Consider the following 14,777-nt stretch of genomic DNA (forward strand, 5'->3'; position numbering starts at 1 on the left):
CCAAAATGAAACTTGTTTCAATATCTTCCATCCAGAAATTTCCTATAAATATAATATACTGTGATGTTTGATTTCATAGTTTCAGGTAAGCAGTGTCTCTAAAATAATCAATGATGCTGCATTCAGTGCCTGATTCACATACAATAAATCACACCCAGAGAACAAATTTATAATCAGGTGAAATGTTTGATATGCACTGCACAGTGTACACGGCACAGAAATGAGTATTTAATCTTTTTCAAGTGCAGAACTGAAATGTTTTTTTGTGCAACATTGATTCATTGATGTGAGCTTCTTTGGGGAGCCTCATTTGCCAGCATTTAACTTAAAAGTTCAGCAGCTTGTGGAGTATATTTTCGTATGATTTGAGCTCGCCAGTATTTCACACTTGAAATCTGAAGGTAAAAATCAGATTTTCTTTTTTTTGGTGGGGGGTAGTTTTTAGCCTTTATTTGGTAGGGCAGTAGAGGGCAGACAGCAAAGAACAAGGGGAATGATGCAGGAAATAGTGGGTGGAATCTAACCAGGAGCTCTACTTTTCACATATGCTCAACCAGGGGTGGGTGATATATCCAATACACTCGATGAGTATAAAGACAAATCCCTTTTGTCTAGATTTGCAAGTATTTATTTTTGTCACACAGCTTCTAGCAGTAAAGTTTGAAAAATGTCTCCAGCACCAGTTCAGGATAATGAAGTCCTCAACAGTCTGAAACTCAACCTTAACTGTAAGCTAATACTGTATGCACAAACCATGTGGGGTATATTACTTGTCTTGCATAAGCTCTTGTACTCAGTATGGTTGTCTTGTTTTCACACTCTGTTGGTTGCCTTCCTTTAGCTAAGTAGGTTGTCAATAAATGATCTCTGCCTTTCTTTCTCACAAGAATATAGTGTTCCCCGGACACGCTGCTTAGGTTTATGTGCGGCTCTGCGTATTCATGATGAAAGTGGATAAATTTTGACATTCGGCTGTTTTATTGGTAATTTAACGCTATAAATGACAAAAGTTTGTTTAGCCTTTTTCTGCCGTGAATGTTTTTGACGTTTTAAGTGACGTTTCTCACTTATTTGTCTTCATAATAACATCATCTGTTTAAATAGCTGCTTCGCTGGCTGGGAGAAAAAAAACAAAGCAGCCAAATTATACCATATGAGGCTAATTCATCAGGTATATCGCTCTCATATACTTACTAAGGCAGGCCACACAAGCTGCTGTAATTCACAGAGTAAACACAGACACTCGCCTACTCACGTCGATTTATGGTGTTGTGATCATCGCTTGACCTCATTGCTAAATGCAGCTTTCTGCCTGCATTTAAATGAGGCACACTATTATCAATATTGATGACAGTTCATGTCTCTGTTGACTTAATTTTCTGCTCCCACTTAAAACCATGTGGCCCAAGTCTCACTGCCAAGCGACACAGTGCATAAACTTGGGAGGGCTTGTAAGAACCCCTGTAGAGGACACATTGCCCTCAATAAATTGGCAAGGAGTGCAGGTCATCACAGTTTGAAGTTGGTTTCGACAAATCCCTCTTCCATCCATCTGTTACTGTCTCTTTCCTCAAATATCAAACAGATGTGGAAATTAACATTCATGCATAATCTCAGCCTTGTGTACAATGTCTGGAGCTGTTAATTATTCCCACACAGACACCCGAGTCCAACTTTTATGCAAACTTTTTTTTTTTTTTTAAAGGAAATATTCGCAGAGCTCCTTTGTCAAACACTTTATTGAGAATGATAATCTGTGATTTGAATTCTTGGAGGTGGATGAGGTTGCAACATCTTTACTTGATAAGCTGTCATTGATGGTTTTTGTTTGTTTTGTTTTTTGAGATCATTGACAGATACTGCTTGTGGTGTTATTACATCTTTCTTTGACTTTTCAGTTTTGAAATCTTGATTTCGATGGCAGCACCCTTTGTTCGGCTACGGAGTTGTTCCTTTAATTATGCAAGACAAGTTCTTCTCTCATGCTAACAAACGCACAACAACAAATGAATCACTTTCTGTTTACCACCCAACTTTTTTCCAAAGGACGTGCTGTCTGTACATTTGAATGTTTTTAGCACCAGGTGTTCAGGTTGATAAATGCAGCAAGTATTTGTACTATTTAAGTATTAAGCATTTGAGTGGTACAACCTGGCACATGCATCTGTTTCCTTACTCTGTGTGCTTCAGTGCAGATCTGCTTGCAGGTCATGTTAACATTTTCTGATATCTGTTTAAAAGCTGCTTTTAAGCAGTGAGCCTTTTGAGCCATTTGAGCCTTTGTGATAATGGCCCAGGAAATTTTCCTGCCTTTCTCGGACACTAACCCACACCTAAGCCCAACAGTGTTTGCCAGTATTGAAAAGATGCCTGATGCAGACAAGGTCCCGTTATGTGATTGATTAGAGAGTGTATTTTCATCTGTGAAAATTACTTAATAAATCTTTGAGGCTCTCCAGCTTGGGTTTGTGACTTTTCTCACATTGATTCTCAATTTCATTTTTTTACCCATTACTATTCATTTTTTAAACTTTACCAATACATTGCAGTCTGCATAATGAAATATTTTGTCATTGTAGCTTAACATATCCATTCTTAAGTTATATTTGTATTTATTTTCCAACTTCTGAATTGTTAAACCTTTCTACCCAGAGTCCTAAAAGGCTGACTGGGTATTGCCACCACCCTGCATGGTGGGTGGGCGCAGCGTGGACACCAAGAATCACAAAGAAATACCAAAGATAGCTGTCACTTCCAAAAAGCCAATCATCTTCTTTGTAGCAGAATCTGGAAACATATTAGCCTATTGTGTTGTTGCATAAATTCCCACAAGTGAGTTTCCTACACTTTCAACTCTGTGGCGGCAGACATATCTACTCTTTACCATAATAGAAATCCATGTGAATGTTTCTTTTGATCTAATATCACAAGTCCCGGTCACCATTGCCTTTAAATGTACAGCCCTGTCACAAATTATCCAGGTATTAGCTTGGGCCTTTTAACCAGACAGACAGGTGTGGCAATTCTAAACATTTATGGTCCTGACCTATAACTCACAATTGATTCTCCGTATAAAGCACATAATCCTGCTGCCACTCTCTCACTGGTGCAAACAGAAATGTTGAACGTTCTTGCTGCTTCACTGTTTTCATCTTTTTTGTTTGTTTGTTTTGTGTTTTTGCCTTTTTTGTTTTGTTTTTTTATTTGATGGTCTCCACCTTTAGTTCCTCCTGTAAAAGCATATAGTTGTATGTGAGAGATGTTCACCCTGCTCATCCTCATTACATTTCATCAGTTTCAGGCTCTCTTTGGTGGCTCATGAGATTATGGAAAGTCTTTAAAGCCTCCTCATATTTCTTAACCATTGGTGACTGTTGCAGTTGAAGGAGCTGTTTTTGCACAAAGCTCATGTGTGAGAGCCACCTTTTAGAGGTGATATTTAAATATGCACAGGAGTGACCTTTTACCTTTTACTAAATTAAACAATTGCAAGGACATCTCGCCATATCAGGCGGAGCAAGGAGTGTTTATTGTGTTTAAGACACGGTTGGGCAGTGAATGTTTAAGTGTCCTTCTGGTCAGGGTCCTGCAGCCTGCCTTCTCTCCTGGTTGCTTCCCTCACACGTCTGGTTTGCTCTGACTCCATCTGCCTTTTTTTAATGCATTTGCACTCTTACAAATCAGTGGTTGGGCGGACACTCAATCACATCACTGCATTGGCATGAGGCATTGCATGCTAATAGGAACTAAGATGCCACCTTTAAACATTACTCTAGTCATTCTTCAGTTATGTAATTGTTGCCTTTTAAATTAGAATCTCTATAAAATGCATCTATATCCAATGCGTGCTACTATATTAGAAGTCCATGTTACAGTGTTTGACTGTCTTAATTTTGTTACACTGAGGTGTCTCGGATGTCATATTGATAACAACAATGCACCAACTCTGTGCCTTTTCTTTTATAGGTTGGTTGGGTGAATCTGCTGTGGGCCATGTGTTACTGGTGAGGTCTCTTCCTCTGCCAAAATGAGGCTGATGGTCGTCTTGCCTCGACCCATCCTGCCAGCCTTCCTGGCTCTTACCTTTGTCGCCTTCTTAGCTCAGCTGTCCTCAGGAGCCACGCCGTTCCCCCAAGACCTGGAACCAATCAGCGTCGTGGGCAGAGAAAGTAAGTTCAAAATCTGTTGTTGCCATGGTGATCTCTGTTGCAGGAGTACATGTAAATCTAGAGCGAGGGTCACTAAGGCATATCTCGTCACTGGGGGATATAGCTTAGTGAGGTGGATGTGTTTAAGGCTATGTTTGCAGCAAGCAAATCTGTAGATGTTTATTCTGCTGCTGGAACAGCTATAATTAAATTTATTTGTTGAGCTCTGCGCTGACTCGGTGTCGAATAAGGTCACTTCAGTTTTAGTATGCATGATTAAAAAAGGTCTCAGTCAGAGCGGAGGTGCAAACTTTTAGCAAATTTGTAGAATAATTTTGATGTAAAGTGTGTAGCGCTGTTTTTTATTTTTATTGCCCATGTATCTGATTCACATTAGGATACAGCTGGGTTATTTAGACTGTCCAACAGGCTAAACATTGTTTTGAATAATAAAACATTTATTGTATGTGGCATACAACTGGAGTGTGTAAATAATGTCTGCAGTATATCATAAAAAGAACATTTTCACAATGCTCTCATGTAAAAATTCTTCTTCTTTGATTTATTTAGCTTGGTGTAAAAGTCAGCAGCCAAATTTCTCACAGTAGCTTCATTTAGCACTGACTATGAACAGTTGCAGGAAAAATGACTCAGCTGTCACTCTGTGGGGCTTTCATGTGTACTACTACTGACTGGTGTGCAAGAACAGCACTGACAAGAAATAAACAGCAAATATTTCTTTCCTCCCTTGGTTTAGATCAGAGTTTGGCAAACTTGTACTACAAAAAGAGCAATTTTTCAGTATTTTTTGCAAAGCAAAACAAAACCCCATCTGTATGCATGCACAACACATACATACTGCTGTTATAATGAAGGTGACAGCTGGTTAGTTTACTGACATCATAAACATTCTTCATTTTAATTTTCATATTGAGCTTTTTTTCCTGATAAAGAGTTGGATCACCACTGATAATCAATACTTGTCCCTACCGAGGAGACAGTGACTACAATATGGATTTTTTTTTTAGTTTTTTTTTTTCTCTTTTAGTTAATATCACCTGACTTAATTAATGTCTGAATTGTCCATGCTCTTCAGTCCCTAATAATACCATAATTTAATTAATTCAAACACATAATAATGCTTTTTTTCCTGTAATCTTTCATATGAACAAAAGATTTTCATAGCACAACTGTCTCAGCCATATTCCAATGACAGTCGATAGAAGCTAATAATGAATTATTACCCCGGCTCCACATGTTACCACAGCACAAGACATTAAAACTTCAGAGCTACAGCTGGAAACCAGCAAGTTTTTGATTTAAGAGACTCTTGAAGACTTCTAACAGACTCAAGACACTGCTCTGTTGGACCACCTTAGGGACCCATCTGTGGCACCCAATAACTGGGAAGGTCTACAGAAGAGGTCTTGGCTGCTAAATGTAATGGCCCATAATTGATTTAAGAGGTGGCTGAGACCATGGCCCACACAATGTAATTGATCTATCTGGAAGAGAGTAACGCTACCATTAGCAGAAATAGCTGTGCTAATAGTGCTATATGTGGAGCTCCGTCCCAGGTGTAATGAGAGCAATTTGTCACTTCTAGTTCCAGCAGGTGACAGCATGGCGCAAGGTCCCTCGCAACTCTGAGACATCCATTATGAATCATAGTACTTCGTCAGGATGAAGTCTATGAAATCATACCTAAGTGACTCCTTCTTTTAGAAAGCGGACAAATAATTTTTCTTACACTTTTGTTTTTGACTGACACCGTGCTGTTTAAGTTGGGCATATTTAGGTTTTCCACAGCCAGTGCAGCTGATACAGGTTATACAGAACATGAGGCTATTAATAAAATGTCTAGTCTTGTTTAGGATGCATACACTACACTGCCTATTTTCATGATTGGTTTCAGGCAGCTTTTTTGCTATTCTTGGTTCTGTATAATGTCTGAAAGAGGAACTTTCTTTAATCTTAGCATCTTACACACACAACCTTTTCCTTTGTATGTTAGAGGCAGCCAATCAAGAGATATTGTCCTTAAGAGGTGTTGAAATCACCCAATTCTTTGAATCTTTGGGCTGAAGGAAGGACAATACTCGGTGTATAAATGCTCAATCAACAATCATTTATTTCCATACAATTCAACAGTCAGAGCATTACAACGTCCGGACGGGAGAGATGCCTGCAGAGGTTCGACAGCATGTCTCAAAATGGTGACGGGTTGCTCAGCTTTTTATAGTCTCTAGTGGCCCTGTCAGTGGTAGACATTGTTTAAAACACAAGTAAGAGAAATGAGACAACTGCAGACCGACTCAGAGTGTAATTAGAAAACGTGCGCACGGGTGAATGTCTCTCTGAGAAGACACACACACCGAGCACAGGCTCGCTGCTTTATTTATAAGGCAAAAATGGGTTACATAGTACTTCCTCTTTTTAACAGTCAGGGAAGAGGTTAAACATTAAATCAGCTTATCTGATCTTTCACACACTGGGATTAAAATACTGAAGTATATCATGCTTATCTGACATCACAGACATTATAGGAAAGAATGCATCATTATATCATGCTGTCAAAACATCTCAAACATTTCAGACACTTAAGTAAGGAATGCATTATGTTCTCTTTAACAATAAACTTGGTTAGCTGATTCTTCAACAATAGGCTTGGTTATGTGAAAATATATGAACACACGAAATATAAGGCACACTTGGTTAGAATATAAGGCCTACTTGATTATATTGTATTAAAGAGATTTGGTTATAGTGTATAATATAGAAAATCTCTTAACAGGCCCCCATCTAGTCGTAAAAGCCAAAACATCACATTCTTTCTCTGTTACAGCGCCTAAGTTATGACCTCGGCAGTTGTTTCTCTGCTTTCTGTAAGGTGGGGGTGTGGAATGTGGTCTATCTATCGCCCCTGTCTTTAGACACAGAGTCTCCTGCTTACAACCTTCTCTTCATGATTCAACAATTAAGCATGTCAAGAAAACAGTGTAACACATTCCCAGCAGATCAAGGATACAGAGTGATGCACATTTATCTAATGAACTAATATGTGAATATGTTCTGTTAACTCAAAAGTATAATGAGAACTAAACTACATACAGCTCACACACTCTATATTAAAGGGTATAATGTGATCTACAGCAGTATTCTAATTCAACTACTTTGATTACATATATAAGGTAACATATAATAACAGAATAATCTAACAGAGGGACGTTGTTAAGGTTAACCTAAAATCTCTTGTTTCAGTCAGTGAATGAGGTGCTGCTCCAAGGTTCTGCATATGATAAATAAGAATTATTTTGAACAGTTTCTCATGCAAATCAATTCCAACAGAGTTCAAGAATAAAACCCTGCAGTTGAAAAAAGGGCATAAAAGGTTCCTTTTAAAAGTTATCATTACTATGCAGTAGCAATAGCTTTTAAATATTGAACTAAGTCCTAGCAGTTATGGATAACATGTCATAACTTAACGCGTGTCCTTGACAGACTGTTTCCCCTTTCTTTCATTTGTTCTTTAAAATGCAATCTTTGAAGTGCAGTTTGGGGAAAACCTCTCAATACAAAATCGGCTTTACAGCATATCAACTTTACCTACTCCCATTGTCCATGAAGACTAAAAGCTAACCATCAAGATGGTCAAGAAATAACATTGTTCTTAATACTACAAGTGTTGCTGGAGCTTCAATGTAGGATTCTGGTGTAGTTCTTTGAGTACTTTGTCTTATGAGTTGTACGTTCTTCTCGTTGTAGTGATCCTAAATGCCTTGAGTCATTATCCTGGGGGTTTTCTGCTAGCAATGACCTAGCCAAGCTAAACAGGGTGTGAAAGTGCTAAAGAGTAATTAGAAATCCTCATTTGCCAAGGGGGAGGATGGCAGGGCGGGCTGCTGAGCCACTGGGAGTCTCTTCACCAGACAGCACAGCAAGGTCCAGCACTCAGCCAGACATTAGGCATTTAAATCTTTAAACAGTCGATTTGAGACGAGTGGTTAAAGGAGCGTGTACGGCTCCCTGTAGAGAGACTAATTTCAGATTGTGGTGTATTTCTAGGGGGGATTGCTAATTCAGCAGCAGCCCAGGTCAGATGGGAAGCTTGAGGGCACTTAATACAGTACTTTACAGACAGAATGCTCTGGCCTTCAGCTGAATCTTTGCTTAGTTAAAAAAAAAAAAAGAAGACAGCAGGGGAAGTATCTGTGATATGGAAGACAGCGTGGTGTCAGTATTGAGCCAGGCTTATTCCATTTTTGCCTGAAGGATCTTTTTTTAATCAAGTTTTTGAAAGGCATATCCATCCACTGGCTGACTGTTATTTTGTTATTTAAAGTACTGGACACAATCTCCCATTGTTTAAAATAATATTGCCCTCTAGTGAGTTCGTCTGCACTTTGAGTAAAGGAAAGAAAATGAAATTAACATGCGGAAGAGGAAGAAGGGTGATAGGTTTGTAGCTTGAACCCATCCGCTGGAACGTTGAAGACAATATAATTACACTGCTAAGCAAGACACAAATAGGCAAAGTTCTTCATGTTACTCGTGCACGGGAGAGACCGGACAGAGCGCCGTCCCTTCGCTTGACCCCAGTTGCTCTCGTCCGTCCTCCCGTAACACTGTCCTTTTATTGAGGTTACATGAATATGCATAGGTTCATTAACCTACGACGTCTACATACAAACAAAGAGTACCTTGCCTGTGTGTGTGTGTGTGTGTGTGTGTGTGTGTGTGTGTGTGTTGTTGATCAAAGGGTCAAACATCCTTGGTCAGGAAGAGGGTAGACTAGACCCCCCCCCCCGGTGAGGAAGTCCAGCAGTTCATCTAAACAGAAAAGCACTTAGACTAGAACAGACGTAGCTACGTTAATCCTACCATAAAACAATTAAAACAAGATGCGACCTCTTCCCGTGCTCCCAGGATGTAGGTGTGCATGCTAGTGTGGAATGCACACCAAGCCTCTGTAGCCTGTTAAAGATCACACAACTTATCACTACACAATTGATTATACACCTCTAAGCATCTATGGTTAAATATTTCTAAGCATAAATAACAATCAACAATACAAACTCTAACAAAGGGGAAGCTGAAAATCAGCCATAGTGCACCATAAAGTTTATATTATATCACTGTTTCTTTGCACGACTTCCCTCAGTTCATCTTATTTAACATTTTATGTTTGTTTTTTGTTTAATGATTTTCCTGTTGGTGTCATTTGTTATAGAGGCACTTTACCAGGTGAAGGTATTTAATGGCATTGATGATAACACTAAAGACATGTTCACACATGAACTTTCGGAGGTTTCGGGAGAATCGCGTTGGGATATTTTCCTTTCTCACACGTGTCATGCAGCAGTAAATGGTTTGCGTTGGAGTGAGTACATCCTGTCGTTTCTGTGACAGGGATGCATGCAGGAGATGGAACACGTTTCGCCCACTAGTTGGCCTACTTGCACATTCAGCACAATCCTGCATCAGACAGACCTTGCAATAAGGACCTCACAAGAGTATTTAATGTCCAACATTTGCATTTTCGCGTGCACTCTCCCTGATAAGTCCTAGAAAAGTTCATGGGTGCAGTGCATGCATGAAAACGGCTTAAGCTAAACTTTCGTGACCTTTGAAACAGGTGAGACTGATTTAAATGTGACAATTAGAATGTCTATTCAGATGTTTTTGATTTGTTTCTTTGTTCTCACTTGGCACAGTCCCCAGACATGTCTGCTCAGAAATGCTTACGAGGAGCCAGTTATTTAAATCAGATTGACTTCTACGACACGACTGCCTAATTTGCAGCTTAGGATGCTATTTTTCTCCCTGATCCACCTCCACAAGTGTGCATTTGCATACAGTGTGAGCTCAGGGTTTTCAAAAAGACGACTAAATTGTAACCTTGGGTTAGTGTTTCTTAAATTGCTAATACTACTGTGCATGAAATTTTTAGCTGTCGTTGTCAAACTGCCTCCATAAATGTGAAACTGAAAAATTGCTTTTTTTTTTCTTTTTTCTTTTTTCAAAGGGGAAAAAAACGCCACTGACATTTGACAAAGACTGGAAATCCCTTTCCTTTATTCCTAATTTTAGTTTTAAAATTTTGATTCCACGGTGAACTGTCACAGTAAAGTTCTGACATTCCTTTCCAGTTGGGTTTTTTTTTTTTTTTTTGGAGGGGGGGATGCATATGACTGTCTTATACTCGAATAATTTCTTCTTCTCCATCTTTTTGCCCGTGCAGCGTCGTACCTCTACCCCAGCTTCCAGGGACTCATGTCAGACAATGACACTGTCCGCCTGGGTCTGGATTTCCAGCGGATGCTAAGGATCAACCACATGCTCTATATCGCTGCACGGTCAGTCACCATCACTCACCTGCTAATTCAACATAACAAAAGATATAATATAACAATGTTTACATTGTTTACTGAAGTTGAAAATATGACTCAAAACATCTCATGTAAAACGTTGACCATTACTTCATGTTTAAACATACAAATATTAGGACTATAAGGACTAGGGATATTTTCATACATGTTTTTTACCAACCTACTGTAAAATCTGTACATTTATAAAGGGATAGTTAATAATGATGAATGATGACCTTACACATTTATATTCATTAGCATCCGTCTATAAGTCTGATACTATGTTAACATGTGCATGGTTGCACAAAGGCTTCAGTATAATAAATATTTTTGTGATTAATTATAATCATGTTTCTTTAACCTAAACCTTTATCCACACACTTCTTAAATAGTTTGATAAGCAGCCAACAAGCTCTGAATAATTTATCTGAGTATATAAGCAACACATTTACCCATTTGGAGTTTTTTGTTTGTTTTTTTTTAGCCAGTAAAGCTAATTAGTTTTTTTTTTTCTGTTTTGCAGCAAAAACAGGGCAAGAGGTAAATGGGCTCTTGAAAGGACACAATGAAGAAAGACAAAATTTGCAACTAATTGTCAGGGCGGGAAAATAGCCCAGCAAAAGAAATCAGTGTCAACAGTACAGATATTATATATTAAATGCATAATAAAGAACTCCAAGAAGGCCAAGTGAAAGTAAAAAGTGATTAGGGGAAAAAAAAAACATGGCTACAGAAACTGCTTCTTGCAATTTTGCATTTATGTGAAAATGTAAAACTTCCAAAAGGTAAATGTTTCCAAAATAAAACTTTTAGCTCTTTGTGAACTATATCTCAGGCAGCACTTCTGCATCAGACTGCTTTCATGTTTGCAGTTTGGCAGAACCTCTGAAGTTTTTTCAAGTGCATTACACAGCCTAATTTGCACATTGCTCTGCTACTCGATGTGTTTTAGGTTAATTATCTAAACAGTACAGGGTTGCACCTTCTCTGCCCAGTTGCATTGTGCAAAATAAGTTCTGCTATAGTGTTTGGCTCTATTTCAAAATAAAGTGCTCCCACTGCCAAGAACCCAGTCCAAAAAGTTATAGAGGTCCTATATGCACATAAACTGGCTTAATATTTTCTACAGCTGCGTGCAACAAATGCATTCCTCACTTCACAAAGTGATTCATATGGGTTTTGTCGATAGTTGGAAAACTCCTGTGATGTCCTGAAGCCAAAAAGCCAATAAACCTTGCCTGTTAATCCACCTCCCAGTCTGTGTTGCTGCACAGCTGTAATCAATTGCACTCAGAGAAAAAAGGAGAGTTTTGGGGCAGGTTTTGGTGAATTGGTTAAGTTAGATGCTTCTAAAGCTTTGCATTGGGGAAAAAATATGAAGGGTTGCAAAGAAAGATGACATCAATAATGTCATGACTCACTTTCTTGCAGGGACCATGTGTTTGCCATCAATCTTGCAGCTTCATCTGAGCAGATAATCCCACAGCAGGTAAGTGTCTGTCTGCTATCATGATTGAAAATCTTCCAATGTGTTTACTTTATTTCCATCTTATACAAAAAAAACCCCACCATAGCTATATTCTAGTTCAACATAGAACTTTTAATTGATACATGTGTTTAGGTCGATATTCATTTATTTAAGGACATTTTATTTATCTTGGATCATGCACTTGCCATTTGCTTTTAAACCTTAACAACGGTCTGTGGATTTTTCTGAATGCAAAAACCTCACTTCAGAGGTAAATTCTTTCTGTAAGACTTTGACATTCAAGGAACGTTTGATCTCTCGATCCTTCGCGATCAATACCAATAATGTGAGCGTTATCAGGCTTACTCGACTATTTTGGTCTGCTAAAGTTGAAATAAGTTTTAGGATTCTGTGCTCATTAAACATAAGATTAACTTTAAAGTCGTTCACATAAGCGAACATGGGCTTTTACTTGCCAATAGTAATAGTCTGGATAATACATCACCAGGACAAAATAGACCTGAACCCATTTTAAGGAATGGTTTGAACCAAGGTAGAGCTCTTTGTGCCGCTTTTCCTTTCTTGTACATTTTTTGTTCTTTTTTTGAACAGTGGTGTATTTACAGGGGGGATGGGCTGTTTTTTTTGTATCTCGTTATTTTGCTTTCTACCCTTTGCCTTTCACTTTCATTCAAGTATTAAGCAATCTCTCTTCAGACATCTATATCCACTACAAGTGGAGCGCTGCTCTTGTTTGAAGTGCCATGTTCACTCCTATCTGAATCTCATTTGTCAAACATGATTGCACTTAAATAAAAGCCCTCCAAGGCTTGGACTTTTGTTTGGTTGTATATAAATTACTGCCAAACACGGATATTTATTCTGATAACACCTCTGTTCCACACTGAGGACATCTAAACTATTGATTTGGGTGTGGAACAAAACACAAAGAAGGGAACCTTTGAACAAAACTATGTTAGTCGTTTTTTCTACTGGGTTATATGAGGACTTGAACATTGAATGTGTGTATATGATGTGCATTTTTTCTCCCAATTCACCCATACTGCTGCTGCCTCCAGTGTGACAGCAGGAACTGAGAGGCAAATTATTAAAGACTGTATGAATACACCGCCATCACGTTCTCGCTGTCCTACCCTGTTATCCATCTGAGTTCAATTGGTGGTGTGTGACTGACTCATATCAGAAAATGGTGGGTCCCCCATCATCATAGATCCATTCCTTCATGGCGGCTAATTTTTAAACTAGCTCTTCATTTTTCACACCGGGCGCTCATTCGCATTCTCCCCTTCACCAGTCTCCTCGGGCCTGGGTGGCCAAAAGTAATTATTAGTAAACCGAATCGAGCGTGGACAAGGTAAAACCTATTACCATAAATGCTGAGTCCTACTGAATCATTTTGGACCTTCACAAAATCACCTCAGAGGTCTTCCAAACAAAAGTCTTTTTCTATAGCAAAGTGTTGGCTGTAAAATCAGTGTGCCATGTACTGATTACAAAATGATGGATTTGGTGTCAAAAATTTGACTCATGATCTTGAGTTTTATATAAAATAAGTTAGACCAAAGATGTACACCCTCGAGCACCAGGGACATCTCACCTTTAGAGTGAGGTTGGCAATGTGTAGTTTTCCTACAGACAAAATAATTAAAATGAAAGACCAAAAGCAGGAATGAATGACTCCTACTGTAAGTTGGATTGTCTGTATATCACAAATCTGTGACTTGTGCTTTATTTTATTTTTTTTTATCTCTGTCCTGTCTAAACTATCATGCATTATCCTGCTGCTTGAACTCTCATCCATAGAAATTGTGTGATGACTATTTTATATCCATTGTGCTCAAGCCAAGTGAAAAAAAAAAACAGGGTTAAAAATCCAGAAATGTAAGAGAAGTACTGAGATATGTTTTAATTCTATTTTTTGACAATGAGAAAAATACATATTAATAGTAACCTTAATCTTTTATTCATTCATTATCATGTTTATCTGAGAAAGTGGAAATGAAATAATACTAAATTTGTAGATGTACCCTTAACAATTAAAATGCAAATCTATTCTTCATAAGTTTTGCTATACTGAAAGCTGTCTGAGAAAATTGAGAGGCAGCCACAAGAAATGGAGAACAAGGTACCTGTGGGATGAATTGTGCTTCAGGGACTTGTGGTCCAGCTGAAGTGAAACCTCAGCTTCAGTAAAGATTCAAGATGCATTTTAAACCGGTGTTGCTTTCTGTGAAGCTTTAGCAAAGACATAAAAAATATGCACGGCACTGTACAATATTACTTTAACCAAGTATGGCATTGGAATTGTGGCAAATATTTTCGTTTGGTGTGGACACATTTACCTAAAGCTCATTTCACTCAAAAATGTATGTTATTATGTGGCAACGAAGAGAACTCTTGGTCTGGATATCGACCAACTGCACAGAAATATTGAATACTTCAATATTGGCAGCCTTCCACTCAAGCTAGCCAATTTGTTCCCAGACAGCCAATTGAGCCATGCAGCTCTTATCTGCTCACATGCTATTGAGAAATGAGTTTAAATAATTCCAAGTATTTAGCCTGGTATTGATAAGTTCTGAGAAAATTTGGCCACTAAATTAGTCAGCAGTTGATGGGGGAACATTAATCCTTCAGCTGGCAGAGCTTGTTAACAAGCTGATGGATCTTTTTCAATAAAAGCCTGCTGAACGACTAGCACAGCTACAAAAAGTGTATTTTGTCGTGTCTACAAAATAAGGACAGGGCTTTTGGCCAGCAGGTTAATTGAAG

At 38.5% G+C, this 14,777-nt stretch overlaps 1 protein-coding gene across 9 annotated transcripts in view; it reads left to right on the forward strand.

The window, feature by feature from the left end:
* Positions 1-14,777, forward strand: part of sema6cb (semaphorin 6Cb) — a 150,689-nt gene that overhangs the window by 79,993 nt on the left and 55,919 nt on the right. For all 9 annotated transcript variants that reach the window (XM_080897276.1, XM_080897282.1, XM_080897283.1 and 6 more), the window contains 3 exons: positions 3,967-4,169; positions 10,390-10,504; positions 11,948-12,005. In XM_080897276.1, coding sequence (XP_080753402.1) covers positions 4,028-4,169; positions 10,390-10,504; positions 11,948-12,005 — 315 coding nt within the window. In that variant the 5' untranslated portion in view covers positions 3,967-4,027. The remainder of the gene's footprint in view (positions 1-3,966; positions 4,170-10,389; positions 10,505-11,947; positions 12,006-14,777) is intronic.

The sequence above is a fragment of the Rhamphochromis sp. 'chilingali' genome, assembly GCF_963969265.1.
Source record: "Rhamphochromis sp. 'chilingali' genome assembly, chromosome: 11".
NCBI classification, from domain to species: Eukaryota; Metazoa; Chordata; class Actinopteri; order Cichliformes; family Cichlidae; genus Rhamphochromis; species Rhamphochromis sp. 'chilingali'.